Source organism: Rhagoletis zephyria, unplaced genomic scaffold, assembly GCF_001687245.7.
Source record: "Rhagoletis zephyria isolate East Lansing unplaced genomic scaffold, Rhagoletis_zephyria_1.1 Rzeph_scaffold_03522, whole genome shotgun sequence".
Classification (NCBI taxonomy): Eukaryota; Metazoa; Arthropoda; class Insecta; order Diptera; family Tephritidae; genus Rhagoletis; species Rhagoletis zephyria.
In genome coordinates this window covers 6,881-21,236 of record NW_016160605.1, presented here as the reverse complement: position 1 = coordinate 21,236, position 14,356 = coordinate 6,881, and the positions used below count along the sequence as shown (strand labels likewise).

At 39.7% G+C, this 14,356-nt stretch overlaps 2 protein-coding genes across 2 annotated transcripts; both read left to right on the top strand.

Annotated features, from left to right (window-relative positions):
* Positions 1 to 3,857: 3,857 nt before the first annotated feature.
* Positions 3,858 to 4,805, top strand: LOC108369168 (uncharacterized). Its single transcript, XM_017624189.1, has one exon. The coding sequence runs from the start codon at positions 3,858 to 3,860 to the stop codon at positions 4,803 to 4,805; it is 948 nt and encodes a 315-aa protein (XP_017479678.1).
* A 1,883-nt stretch (positions 4,806 to 6,688) lies between these two features.
* LOC108369167 (uncharacterized) lies at positions 6,689 to 8,050 on the top strand. Its single transcript, XM_017624188.1, has one exon. The coding sequence runs from the start codon at positions 6,689 to 6,691 to the stop codon at positions 8,048 to 8,050; it is 1,362 nt and encodes a 453-aa protein (XP_017479677.1).
* The last annotated feature ends 6,306 nt before the right edge of the window (positions 8,051 to 14,356 follow it).

The following is a 14,356-nucleotide window of genomic DNA, read 5'->3' as shown; positions in this document are numbered from 1 at the left end:
AACAATGTGCATGAACGAGATGCTTCATCCCGTTGCGGAAAAAAAGAGATGCAGAAACTATGTTTTTATCCAGGGACCCAAAATAACCGTTATCACATTTTTTAAAAATAAAAAAATTAAAGACAAAATATTGTTGTTGACAGGATTTTTCAAAGTTCTTGAGGCCTCAGGACATTCTCTATAAGAATCCTTCGTGCCCTTTAATTTCCTAACTTTTTGAAAAAAGTCCAATATAAACGGTTAAAAGTTTACTTTTATTTTTTCAGTCAAATAATAACGGTTAAAATGTGACTTTTATTTTTTCCGGCAAAAATAAAAGGCTTGGCTAAATACCGAAATAGCCTTCAGTCTAAATAAAGTAAATTTGGAACCAATCGATTCGTCTCGACTTCTAGGTTTCAAAAATATATAATTTGTCGCTATTGGGCTTCTGCGATTGAACAAGCAACACAAACACTAGCTGAAGTCTGATTCATTAGGTATATGTGCAAAGATTAAGCGTACTCGTATAAACTTTTCGTATAACAAAAAGTATTGCTAGAATATGAAATTACCATAGGAATAACTGTATACCAATTCAATCGGTGTTGTTGGAATACTCGCACTTTTACTTAGGTACTATTTTCGTGACAAGTCTTTCAGGTGCGACAACAACTCTTGGTTCCTCCTACAATCTGCACGGTATGTCAGACCAGGATATTCCGTAATGTGACATCAGTCAAGTGCAACACCTGCCTTGGCTGGTGGCACTTTAGGGCATGCTGAGGTCTGCGCACCACGCGAGATTGGACGGGGAACTTCGAGGGCCCGTGTTGCGCTGCTCGGTCGCAGATCTCAACTGCGACGCCACCCACCACCACCACAGGGCGTCAACCACCTCAGCAGCACACGCAGCCAATGGCGTCGCGGCCTCCTTCGCGAAGCTCCTTCAATTTAACGGTAACGGGCTACAGAGCAATATCGAGGAGATAACCGTCTTCATGGGAAGACATGGTATATTGATAGCTGCGGTCCAAGAGACGAAGTTGCACAGCAATTCAACATTGTTGAATTGTGCCGAGTACAACGTGCACCGTCGAGATCGCGAGCGAGATAATGGTGGGAGCGATTACATGTCTAAATAACACAGGTCAACTCAACACACACAACCTCAACACAGGAATTCAACATACACAAACTAAACACACACCAACTCAACACACACTTGTTCAACACATGTGTTGGGTGTTGTAATGATCGATATTTGACGGTATTCTTTCTGCGTAGGGGGCCTTCGGCCGCACTTAGGGATAATAACCCTCACAAAGTAGAATTCTCTTTCCGTTTTGCGAAGAAAAGGGGCNCAATGAGTATTGTTATAACAACAGGGCATTAAGTTCATGGAGACAAATTAAAGTAATCCCAATACCAAAAGTCAACAAGAGCACTGAAGATATCAATAACTATAGACCCATTTCGCTCATATCTGTAGTGGCAAAAAGCATCAATATGATGATAAAGGAATCGCTGAATNCACATTTTGCAGAGAACACCTTTCTGCGTAGGCGGCCTTCGGCCGCACTTAGGGATTATAACCCTCACAAAGTAGAATTCTCTTTTTCTTTTGCGACGAAAAGAGGCTGAACACCTTTTGCAGAGAACACCTTTCTGCGTAGGCGGCCTTCGGCCTCGCTTAGGGATTATAACCCTCACAAAGTTGACGTAAGTTATNACGGGGAACTTCGAGGGCCCGTGTTGCGCTGCTCGGTCGCAGATCTCAACTGCGACGCCACCCACCGCCACCACAGGGCGTCAACTACCTCAGCAGCACACGCAGCCAATGGCGTCGCGGCCACACACATATCTCACACCCCGCATCATCACACGTCTCCCATACCACTCGAAGCTCCTTCAATTTAACGGTAACGGGCTACAGAGCAATATCGAGGAGATAACCGTCTTCATGGGAAGACATGGTATATTGATAGCTGCGGTCCAAGAGACGAAGTTGCACAGCAATTCAACATTGTTGAATTGTGCCGAGTACAACGTGCACCGTCGAGATCGCGAGCGAGATAATGGTGGGAGCGATTACATGTCTAAATAACACAGGTCAACTCAACACACACAACCTCAACACAGGAATTCAACATACACAAACTAAACACACACCAACTCAACACACACTTGTTCAACACATGTGTTGGGTGTTGTAATGATCGATATTTGACGGTATTCTTTCTGCGTAGGGGGCCTTCGGCCGCACTTAGGGATAATAACCCTCACAAAGTAGAATTCTCTTTCCGTTTTGCGAAGAAAAGGGGCTAACACATTTTGCAGAGAACACCTTTCTGCGTAGGCGGCCTTCGGCCGCACTTAGGGATTATAACCCTCACAAAGTAGAATTCTCTTTTTCTTTTGCGACGAAAAGAGGCTGAACACCTTTTGCAGAGAACACCTTTCTGCGTAGGCGGCCTTCGGCCTCGCTTAGGGATTATAACCCTCACAAAGTTGACGTAAGTTATTGTTGAACGAGCTTTTTCAGCATTGAAACTTGTTTTAACGGACTTACGTTATAATTTGTCCGACCAAAATTTGGAAACAATTTGCCTTTAAAGCTTAATAACAATATTTTATAAAGGCTGCGTTTCTTTATACATTCCGGATAATCCCATTTCACAGCCGGAATAAACAGAATGCTTTTGAAATATACGCTAACATATCATCAGGAACGTTCTAAAGAATAAGTAAACAAAAAAGTTTATTCCAAACGTTCAGAATGAATAAAGAAATTCAGCCAAAGTAAATTAACTGCTTGAATGAGAAGATTTTGTTTTTGAACGTTTTGAAATACAATAATTTGTTATTTTTTTTGAAAATTGGGAGTAGAAAAGTTTTAATTTCGATCCGCTTGAATTGCAAATTGAAGATGTCAATGCTGATACTGAAGTTTTCATATGTCCTATGTGTTTTAAATGATTTTAAATAACCAGTATAGTACGGACTTCTCGAAAACTAAAATTATTAAATCAATTCCTCATTATATTTAATAACATAGAAAACATTCAAAGAAATACTCCACGGATCTCCATTAAGAATTGGCATTTAATATGTTGCTAGCCCTGGCATCAAACGACAGCTAGTTTTGGTCTCGTTTGCTGAGTCAGAACCCAAACATCAACAAATTATATATTTTTGAAATCTAGAAGTCAAGACGAATCGATTGGTACCAAATTTATTTTATTTAGACCTAAGGTTTTTTTCTTATTTAGCTAAGCCTTTAATTTTTGCCGGAAAAAATAAAAGTCACTGTGGCAACCGGCCTAAACTCAACCAGGGTGACGGCAACCCTAAACACACACGAAAGAACGAAACAAAAGGAATCATAAAAACACAAAATGAAAGTGCACTTAACGCCTCGAAAAATATAGACATTTTAGCAGAGCGAATCAATCCACACACCGGTGAAGACGAACAATCGTTAAATACGTTTATCACATATTCTCATATTAAATAGTTCCAGTGTAATAAGTTAATTTTATTTAAGTTTCTGATTAATAAAACGTTTGACACAGTATACCCACCAACTGGTGACCCCGAGATAAAAACGGAGATATTGTGCCAAATATCGCGACAAACCACCCGGGTAAAACGCAAAGCACCTGTTGCTCTAAGAACTAGCCAACACGGACGTAGTTGCGAATAAACCCCCGCAATTGCAGTAAACGCGCATATAAAACAATTAAAATCGACATATATATATATATTTGCGTAAAAAAGAGTACTGTACAAGATAACGCCACCAAAAACCAGCGTCCGTTATAACAGTAGTCGACCATAGCGGAACACGAAGAAACGGGCATACGAGCATTGGCAACATGAATTTGGACGATAGTCAGAAGAGCGTCGGGAATCCCGCAAACGACGATAGCAGCGCTGCAGACAACGCCAACGCAAATACCAACGCAGGCGTCGACAGCGGCATACCGCAAATCAACGCGGTGTTTGGAAAATTACCGTTCCCTAAACTAAATTCCAAGTACAATATCGAATCATGGTTTATAAAGGTAGATGCATGGTTCGAATTGCACGGCTTCGGTATTCGTAAGGAGAAAGACAAATATACCGCCATCATCGCACATGCCGACGACTATATTCTCGACCAAGTCTTTGAGCTAGTTCGCAATCCACCAACCACGACCCCTTACACTACGCTAAAAATGGCCATAATCGAAAAATTCAGCGATTATGCGATGGCCCGACTAGATAGACTCACCGGTATACAGTTAGGCGATGGTAAGCCCAGCCACTTGCTGAGTCAGATGCAACGCACAAACGCCACCAAGGATGAATCCGTAATACAGCAATACTGGCTAAAGCAACTACCCGAAGCTGCTCGTGCCGTTATAGCCGGTATGCTGCAGGCTCAACCGAGTACGCCCTTACACCAACTCGCCATTACTGCCGACGCCGTACTCGACGCACTTAGCCGCGACTCCAACGCCACGGCAACAACCAGAGGGCCAGCCGTCAACGCCATCGAAACACTTACCAGCCGATTTTCTCTGCTCGAAAAAAGAATCGAAAAGCAGGACTCCGTTCTCGAGAACATAAATGCCAAGTTGCATCAGCTAATGTCTCAAAACCGCAGCCGACAGCGAGATCGTTCACAAGGTAACCCAAAACGCCAAAGCACACCACACCTCAGCTCCAAGGTAGATCAATTGCCGACATGCTGGTACCACCGCGAATACGGCACACAGGCTCGTAAATGCAGAAGTCCATGTGACTTTCCCGTCAAAAAAGCAGACAAGCCAAAAAACTAAAGGCCGCCGTAACGAAAACGCTCGACAGTTCCGGCAGCAAAACACAAACGAGTTGACAATCACAATGCGAACTGGAGGTAAAAATTTCCGAATTCACGAAATCTAAACGTTTTTTCATCCTAGATAAAATTTCGAAACAACTATTTTTGATCGACACTGGCGCGGAGGTATCCGTAATTCCACCAACACGTGCATGTCGTTTGTCAAATAGCGAAGGCAAACCACTTTTCGCAGCGAACGGCACCGTCATCAAAACCTACGGTTTAACACGCCGCACACTCGACCTAGCTCTCCAACGCAAACTCACGTGGGACTTCGTCATAGCCGAAACGCGATACGCAATTATTGGTGTCGACTCCCTTCGCCATTTCAACTTAATAATCGACATCGGGAACACGACTCTTATAGACGGAACACTATCGCGACCAGGCATCTGTAGTTTTGAAAAATCAACGACAATTAAAACCAAATACGACTCCAGCGACATAGGAAAATTGCTGCGCGAATTCAGTAAAATAACGGACCCTAACGCAATAGCCCCGTCACCAATGCAGACTGGGGTGACGCACTGCATCGAAACAAAAGGTCCACCTGTGTTCGCTCGACCTAGACGTCTCGCACCAGAAAAACTCAAAGCTGTCAGAGAGGAATTCGAATACCTCACTAGGCTCGGAATTTGTCGTCCTTCGAAAAGCTCGTATGCTTCTCCATTACATCTGGTAAAAAAAGCTAACGGTGAGTGGCGCCCATGCGGGGATTATCGAGCTCATAACGCTCAGACGGCACCGGACCGATACCCACTTCCACATATCCAGGATTTCACACACTTCCTATACCAGAAGGATGTATTCAGCAAAATTGACCTCAACCGAGCTTACCACCAAATTCCGATCGAGCCCAGCGACATCCACAAGACGGCAATAACCACGCCGTTTGGGTTATTCGAATTCACTCACATGACGTTTGGTTTATGCAACGCTGCACAAACGTTTCAAAGGTTTATGCATGCAGTTTTCCGAGGTCTGGATTTCGTGTTTGTGTATATCGACGACGTGTGCGTCGCTTCCGAAGGCATCGAACAGCACAAGCAACACTTGCGACAGGTCTTCGAACGTCTTCAACAGTTCCACCTCACCATCAACGCAGCAAAATGCGAATTTGCTCTACCACAGATCGAGTTCCTTGGGCACTTGGTCACGAAGCAAGGTATCGAGCCGCTACCCAGGAAAGTGCAGGCGATCAGCAACTTTCCATTGCCTGGAGTCGCCAAAGAATTGCGTCGATTCCTAGCAATGATAAACTTTTATCGCCGTTTTTTACCAAATGCAGTTTATCACCAAATACCACTCGTTAAACTAATTCCTGGCACCAAAAAAAGGACCGAAGATACAATTAAACACTTCAATCAATGCAAACAAGCATTGGCGAATGCAACACTGCTAGTCCACCCGGCACCAAACGCTCAAATATCGCTCAGCACGGACGCAAGTGATACGGCTATCGGCGCAGCTCTCCATCAGATCATTGGTAACGAGTTTCAACCTCTAGCATTCTTCAGCCTCAAGCTCAACGAAGCACAGCGGAGGTATAGTACCTATGACCGCGAACTGCTCGCGGTATACCAGGCCATTAAACATTTTTGCGGTATGCTGGAAGGAAGAACTTTCGAGGTGCGCACAGACCACAAGCCTCTGGTGTACGCGTTCAAGCAAAAATACGACAAAGCATCGCCACGCCAATTGCGACAGCTAGACTTTATTAGTCAGTTTACGACGAACATTATTCACGTCGCAGGCGTCGAGAACACCACAGCTGATACCCTGTCACGCATCGAAACGCTCTAATCGAAAAACGTCGACTTTAAACGAATTGCCGAAGGTCAAATGAAATGCCCTGACCTAAAAAAACTCATCGAAGGCGACACGTCCTTGCAGCTGAAAAGAATTCGTATACCAAATACGAATCACATAATCTACTGTGATACATCAACTTCAGAAGTTCGACCGTTTATACCGCAAGCGCATCGCAGATTGATTATCGAGAAAATGCATTGCATCGCACATGGTGGTGTGCGCGCAACCACCAAACTCGTCAAAGAACGCTTCGTATGGCCAAATATGGGTAAAGACATCGCCAAGGAGGTACAACACTGCCTAAGCTGCCAAAAAGCTAAGGTCAGCAGACACGTTCGCGCGCCAGCACAACAATTTTCACTGCCCGCATGCAGATTTGAACACATCAATATCGACCTCATTGGACCCCTTCCGCCGTCGGATGAGTACCAGTACTGCCTTACAATTATCGACCGGTACACGCGTTGGCCTGAAGCCGTACCGGTGAGGGACATATCAGCAGAAACAGTCGCCAGGAAACTCGTAACAGTTTGGTTTGCAAGGTTCGGGATACCAGCACGCATCACTACCGATCAGGGAAGACAGTTCGAATCTCAACTGTTCAATGAGCTGTCTCGCATGCTGGGCATAACCCACCTGCGCACAACAGCATACCATCCACAGGCAAATGGTATTATCGAGCGTTGGTACCGCTCTCTGAAAACAGCGATTGCTTGTCATGAACGCCAAGACTGGATAAAACGTCTACCACTGATCCTGCTAGGCCTACGCACAGCTTTTAAACCCGATATTGGGACAACTGCTGCACAACTAGTTTACGGTACTACATTGCGGTTACCGGGGCAGTTCTTTAGCGAAACTCAGGTAATTCGCCCACAATCAGAATTTGCCAAACAACTCGCCGACACAATGCAGAAAGTGCGCCCTACTCAAACCGCAAATCACGATGCATCTAAAACATTCGTATTCAAAAAACTCGCGGACGCAACGCATGTGTTTGTACGGCACGACAAGATGAGGCCAGCATTTCAACCAACATATGATGGTCCATACCCCGTAGTCTCAAGACATCCAAAGCACTTTACGGTACAAATCAACTGTAGCAACGTAAATATCTCCATAGATCGACTAAAGCCAGCATTCATCGAATTCAGTCAACCAGACACACAATCATCAGCAACGTCGACTCAACAAAAGTGTAGTCATCCATACGAAGTACCACCGATAGTAGATCAAACTCATTCGAATGAATCATCAACGACAACTTTGCCTCAACAAGATTCAGCATCATCGTCGGCGAAAGCATCGCCATTTAAGCAAACTACTTCGCCGGAGCCACAAACAAATCGTTCTGGACGCAGGATAAGACTCCCCGTCCGTTTCAGGACTTAAAAGTCTGGGGGGAGCAATGTGGCAACCGGCCTAAACTCAACCAGGGTGACGGCAACCCTAAACACACACGAAAGAACGAAACAAAAGGAATCATAAAAACACAAAATGAAAGTGCACTTAACGCCTCGAAAAATATAGACATTTTAGCAGAGCGAATCAATCCACACACCGGTGAAGACGAACAATCGTTAAATACGTTTATCACATATTCTCATATTAAATAGTTCCAGTGTAATAAGTTAATTTTATTTAAGTTTTTGATTAATAAAACGTTTGACACAAAACATAACACATAAAACAATAAAATAAAAGTCACAAAATAACTTTTTTCTCGAAGCTTTTATTATAAAAGTCATAACCGGTTGGGTCCCTGTTTTTATCTGGTTTTTGGACTTGTCAAACGCCTACAATAGAGTCAACTTGTGCTCACTTTATAATATTTTATTACAGATCAACATTGATACATCAATAGCTAATTGGACATACAACTTCTTCTCACAAAGGACTATTACCTTAGGAAACTCTACTGTTGAAATTACATCAGGCCTACCTCAAGCAACTTGTCAATCGCCGACACTTTTTAACATTTCCACATCCCAGCTTCATGAAATTAACGACACATAATTAAAAATTTGCCGACAATCTGGCTATTGTATCTACAAATACCAACAAAATTACAGCAGTACAAAACTTACAAAACAAAATTGAGTAATTACAGGTAAAATGTCAAATATAAATGCAGCATTAAATCTAAAATTCAACATAAAAAACCAATTTTATGCATATGTCTGCAAATAACAAACAAGCCTTCAACATACTAGTCAACGGGACTAACATTGAACAAGTTTCACATTTTAAATGGTTAGGTAGGACAATCAGCGCCAATTCCACAATCAAGGCCCACGTCAGCAATGTTAAAAAAGCAATAACATCGGGTAAGAAACTAATTTCCAAACTAACGGGAATCAAAGCAGGCATTTCATCCAACGCCTCAATAACTCTCTTCAAAACGTTTGTCTGGTCAAAGGCAGAATGCACCAGCACCAGGTAAGCTAATGCGCCGAAAGTGTACAACAAACAACTGCAGACCAGCTTGAACGAAACATTGCGGAGATGTCTCGGAGAGCCACCAAAACACCCCCACTCTGATGAGATATGCGATAGCGTATGAATTCGCGCCACTGTCCAGAACGGCGAGAGAACTAATCAAACAGTGGTTCTACAACCGAAATTCGTATCCGTTTTCCGTCAGTGTTTTGATTTTCTGATTATAAAGGGCTTTAAGTTCTAGGCGGGAAAATTTCTTTTAGTTTGTGTTAAATCGGATGCGAAGCACTTAAGGTTATCATATCTGTTAAAAGTAACGTTCGTGTATCTGTTGTTTATGATTACCTTGAATTTTTCATAGGTCTGGCTCATGGTACAATAATTACAGGTATTGATTTCCCAGAGAGTTTTGCTTCACATTGAAATTCGTGCTCCCTTATTTTCATTTTGACGCATTTCAATGTTGACTCTTTTACTTTAGTTGGCTTTGCTCTTCGTTTTCCCTCAATTTAATTTTATATATATGTATTTCTACAAATGTTTCATACCTGTTCAATGTGGATGGAAACTTCACGTCCACGTACGGTGAGCTAGCTGCATTGCCACAAGCGATCATCATTGCAAGTGACAGAGGTAATAAAAAAATTACAATATTTACCGATAGTCCGGCAGCAATCCAATCCCTAAACAGCCAAACCACCCGGAACTTCATAGTAGCGGAAAAACACAATTGGCTTCAACTGTCAAGCATTGAAAGCTTTAAAATCGTTTGGACACCCAGTCACGTAGGCATTAGGATAAATGAAATAGCTGACGAAGCAGCTAAAACAGCAATAATTCACGGCAAATCTCTACACCCTAAACTTACGCACTGTGAAGCGCTCTTACGAATTAGCAACACACTATGGACTGAAGCCAAAGCAGAATTCAAGGACAAACTACCAAAATGGGACCCAGACATAGCTGAGTTCTTTACACTAAAAAGCAGCCATGGTTCAAAAACAGAAAACTGCACCTTGAAACGTACGACGTAAAGCTACTAAACAGAATTGCCACAGGGCACACCTATGGTAAAACGTATTAAAACCATATATGTAATACTCCTATATTGGCAGAAAGAGCTAGTACCGCCCGAAAACACTACAGTACAGATATATCAATAAACACTAGGGTGGCCCTTACTTTTAAAAGTAAAAAATATTTAGCTCCCAATCTCTAATTTTATTTGAATAGCTAAAAAAATCATATGTGCAAAATTTTGGAATGATCGGACAAGCTTTAGGCGACCCTCATCGACTTGAAGTTTTCACATATATTACGTATGTATGTAGGTACGTATCAGCATCATTTAATGCCGTACAACTTTTTATCACTGCCTTATACACTTAGGGCCTTCTTCATAAAAAATAAAATAGGTTTATAGAATTCTATAAAGTGCCATTTTCATACAAATTTTCGATAATGCAATTAAAGCCTTCTTTATTTTTTATGAATTTTGGTGTTATTAATGGCTTTTTCTTTGTTCTCCATAAATCACAAGCCCTCTTGCATATTTATTTCAAAACTCAGAAATTTACATGTAGGTCTTTAAAAAAAAAAAATAAAAAAAAATCGATTTATCAGTGCCGCGGAATGCCCTATTCACAGGTACTATGTGTTAAATTGGTAATGTTCGGTTTCTACCGAAGTAGGCTAATTTTTACACTTAACTATATTGTTAGCAAATTTGCAAATCATACTTACCATTACTATTACCTATTAATTTGTTATGAAAATTTATTTGTTAATTTAAAATTTCCTTGTGGGTAAATGTACGATCACTGGATTGTGCCCTTTTCAGTAATTAGAACACATTTTTTCAAATTGTTATATGTCGGGTTCTGTTCATCGTAGAGACTTCATTGTAGACTGTCACAAAATTAATAATCTCGTCATAAAAAAAATATTTTAAAAATAGTTCTTGAAAAACTCCCATTTTTTTTAAATATGTTTTTTATAAAGAATTAGGCCCCTATTATGAGTTGCATTCGATCTTCGGCTGTGGTCGAACCAATTTTCATTCGGTATTATGGCGTTCATTCGGTGAAGAATAGCGCTGTTGTGAATTTCGTTCGTTTAGGTTGTTCACAATAGTATATTTTCACCGTTGAGAAGCTTTGTTAACAAATCGAGCAAACTAAATAGTGTTCTTATACATATGTACATAGTATGTAAATTTGTGCAAATTAAAATGAAATAAAAAAGAAAGCGAGTTTATAAAAACGTGGTAAAAATTAGTACAACGGAGTTCTGGTTCAACGATTCGTCAGAGGATGGGAGCTTAAAAAACTTTCCAGGGGTAGAAAATGTTTAAGAGAGTTTAAGTGTGGTCTTTCGAATATATTTTGACACACAATATATTTAAGAAATTTTGTGATCCAAATCTATTTAAAATATATTAAAACTATAAACAGCTCGTCCCAACAGAGTGTTGGTATTTTCTTTCATAAGTGAAACCAGCCTTTCGAGCTTGTATTTAGTATTCACGGCATGAAACTAGTAAAAATTGTTTGAAATTAGTGTCTAACCGCCAAAAAGTAAGAAAACAAAGGCAAAATCATAAATTTTTTACAATTTTCTAACACTTCGCTACACCACCGAAAGCAAAATTCTGTTCGACTGAAAATTCGATACTCAACGAAAATTTCGACACGCTTGCATAGCTCATAATACGAATTTCACTTTCAATCTTCGATAGCCAGCGAAGATCGAGAATCGAATTCAACTCATAATAAGGGCCTTAAACAAGGGTTACGATGGTGTAATTTTAAATCCCAAATTTACTGATCTTCACTATGCAAATCAACTTAAAAAAGTGGAACTGTTAATAGTTGGCTTAACTTTAGGACAATACCATCATACAGAATTCTTTGTCTTCAAAACGACGTTAGGATAAAGTCTCTACGATGAGTAGAGCCCGAGATATAATGATTTGAAGAAGTACATGAATGGTCAGAATCACGAAAAAATTCGAACTTTGACAGATAATATCTCCGAAGAAAATAAAAAAATTTCTCTAAATACCGATTTTATGAAAAAATACCCTTCAACATAGAGCAATGATGCAAAAGTAATGTAGAAAAACTAAAGAACATTGTTGTTGTAAATGATGTCGCAGAAAGAATGTTATGGTAAGCATACGATGGGAGCAGCAGTGAATGCAGGCGGCATGACACAAAGGGGTGCTCTGTGGCTAGTCATGTCGGCTGGGCTGGGTTCTTGCATTCACCACTGTTCCCTGCGTCATAGCAGAGAAAAGTCATGCTTGTCAAACATCTTCAGCTTCCGGCATGGCCGGAAGTATCGGACGGACACATAACGAAAATTCAAAAAAAAGCACAGTAAAAAAAAGCTGAAAAAAGAACGTTAAATTAAATATCGAAAATAAAATTTAAAATCAAAAAGAAACCAAGAATCTAACCAAACTAACAAAAAGAAAATAAACGAAATAAAAAAAAAACAAAGCCGAATATAAGGGCGCCACTGGTGGTGATGTGACGCCCGGTGCTGGCCCACCCTCATCCGTGGCTATCAGCGCACCCTAGTATTGATAGCCCCATTATCGAATTCCTAATGTGCCCCCCTATGGAATGAGTAAACTCAGCATTCCCATTTTTAACTTATAGTTTTATTTATAATTCATTTTCTTATAACTAAATTAATCCTATTTCTTAAAGCTAACTCCTATCATCTAAACCTGGTAAGTATATTTACTTAACCTACTAGGTTGGTATGTCTCTTAAGTCTAAAGCAAGTGTGTTAATCGCAAGAGGGTAAGATAAGTATAGGTAACTAGAACTGAGGTAAATACATGAGGTAAGTGTTTACCCTAAAGTTAAATCTAACTAAGTAAACTAAGTTAAGGCTAGCTAAGTATATCTAGTATTTTCACAAAAAAAAATGTATATCAAGTAATAGTGGGTAAATTTAAGTTAACCGGGTAAGAAAAATCAGGTAGTTAAGTCGGGTTGGTATATTTCGGAAAAGCAAGTCAGTCAGGTAAGTATTTAGTATTTTATTTTATAATATTGTGGCCACTTCGGATTTATATGATTTATTAATCGTTATTACTTTAAATTCATTTTATTTAAATTTTTATTATTAATTTTATTTCATTCCCCCTTTTTCTTTATTTATATTAGGTTAACTCAGTTAATAAATTTCGTTTTATTTTTTTGAAATTGGTATTTATCTATCTATTCAAAATTAAGGGTATTTAGGTTCAAAGACCCTTTAGCTTCACCTTTTGTAAATCTTAAAAATAAATGTTTTTTTTTTTCTTGTAGATAATTCAACCTTAATCTTTTCTATAGCTAAATTTATTTAGTACTAAATTTTATTTCTTCAATTGTATTCCTTTAACAAGTGCTCCCTTTCTTTACTTTAATTTTGGCTGCAATTTAGTTTGGCATCCCCGGAGTTCCGCATTAAGGTAGCTATGGAACGATAGAGGGAGTTCTCCTGATTGCAAATATATATACTTTTACCCGCAGCAGGCTTCTAGTTTTTAAGTTATTTGTTGTTAAAGTTTGTAAATTGAACTAACCTCTCGGCGCTATTTCACACAATAAACACTTTATTTATGTGCACACTTCGGCAAAATAGTTGCATTAAAACCCCGGCCTGCGATTTCCTCTTTAATATACAATTCTTAATTAATTAATTAAATAAAACGCGTTTATAAATGTCTTCACAAACGTTTGCACATTTCACAAACAAGCAGAAATAACAATGGCTGACAGTAACACAAAATGTATGCTACCATACGTTAAAAAAATACACAAATAAGTGCGTATAATTAGGAAGTATAAGTGTACATATATTGCTCTTATTAAAAATAATAATATTAGGATCGATAGGGGTCTTACTCCTGATCATAACGGTATTATTTTTTTCGGGTGGAAATAATATTTACTGGTGTTATTGTAGTTCAAAGTACACAAATGTAGAAAACGTACATCGTTAATTTGATAAATAATGAAAATTTTTAATAAAAAATCGCGTGATTTTTTATTACAAATTTTCGCCTGCGGCGCTTTTTCCATAAAAATCAGTACTTCGATAAATAATGAAAATTTTTAATAAAAAATCGCGTGATTTTTTATTAAAAATTTACGCCTGCAGCGCTTTTTCAATAAAAATCAATACTTCGATAAATAATAAAAATTTTTAATAAAAAATCGCGCGATTTTTTATTAAAAATTTTCGCCTGCGGCGCTT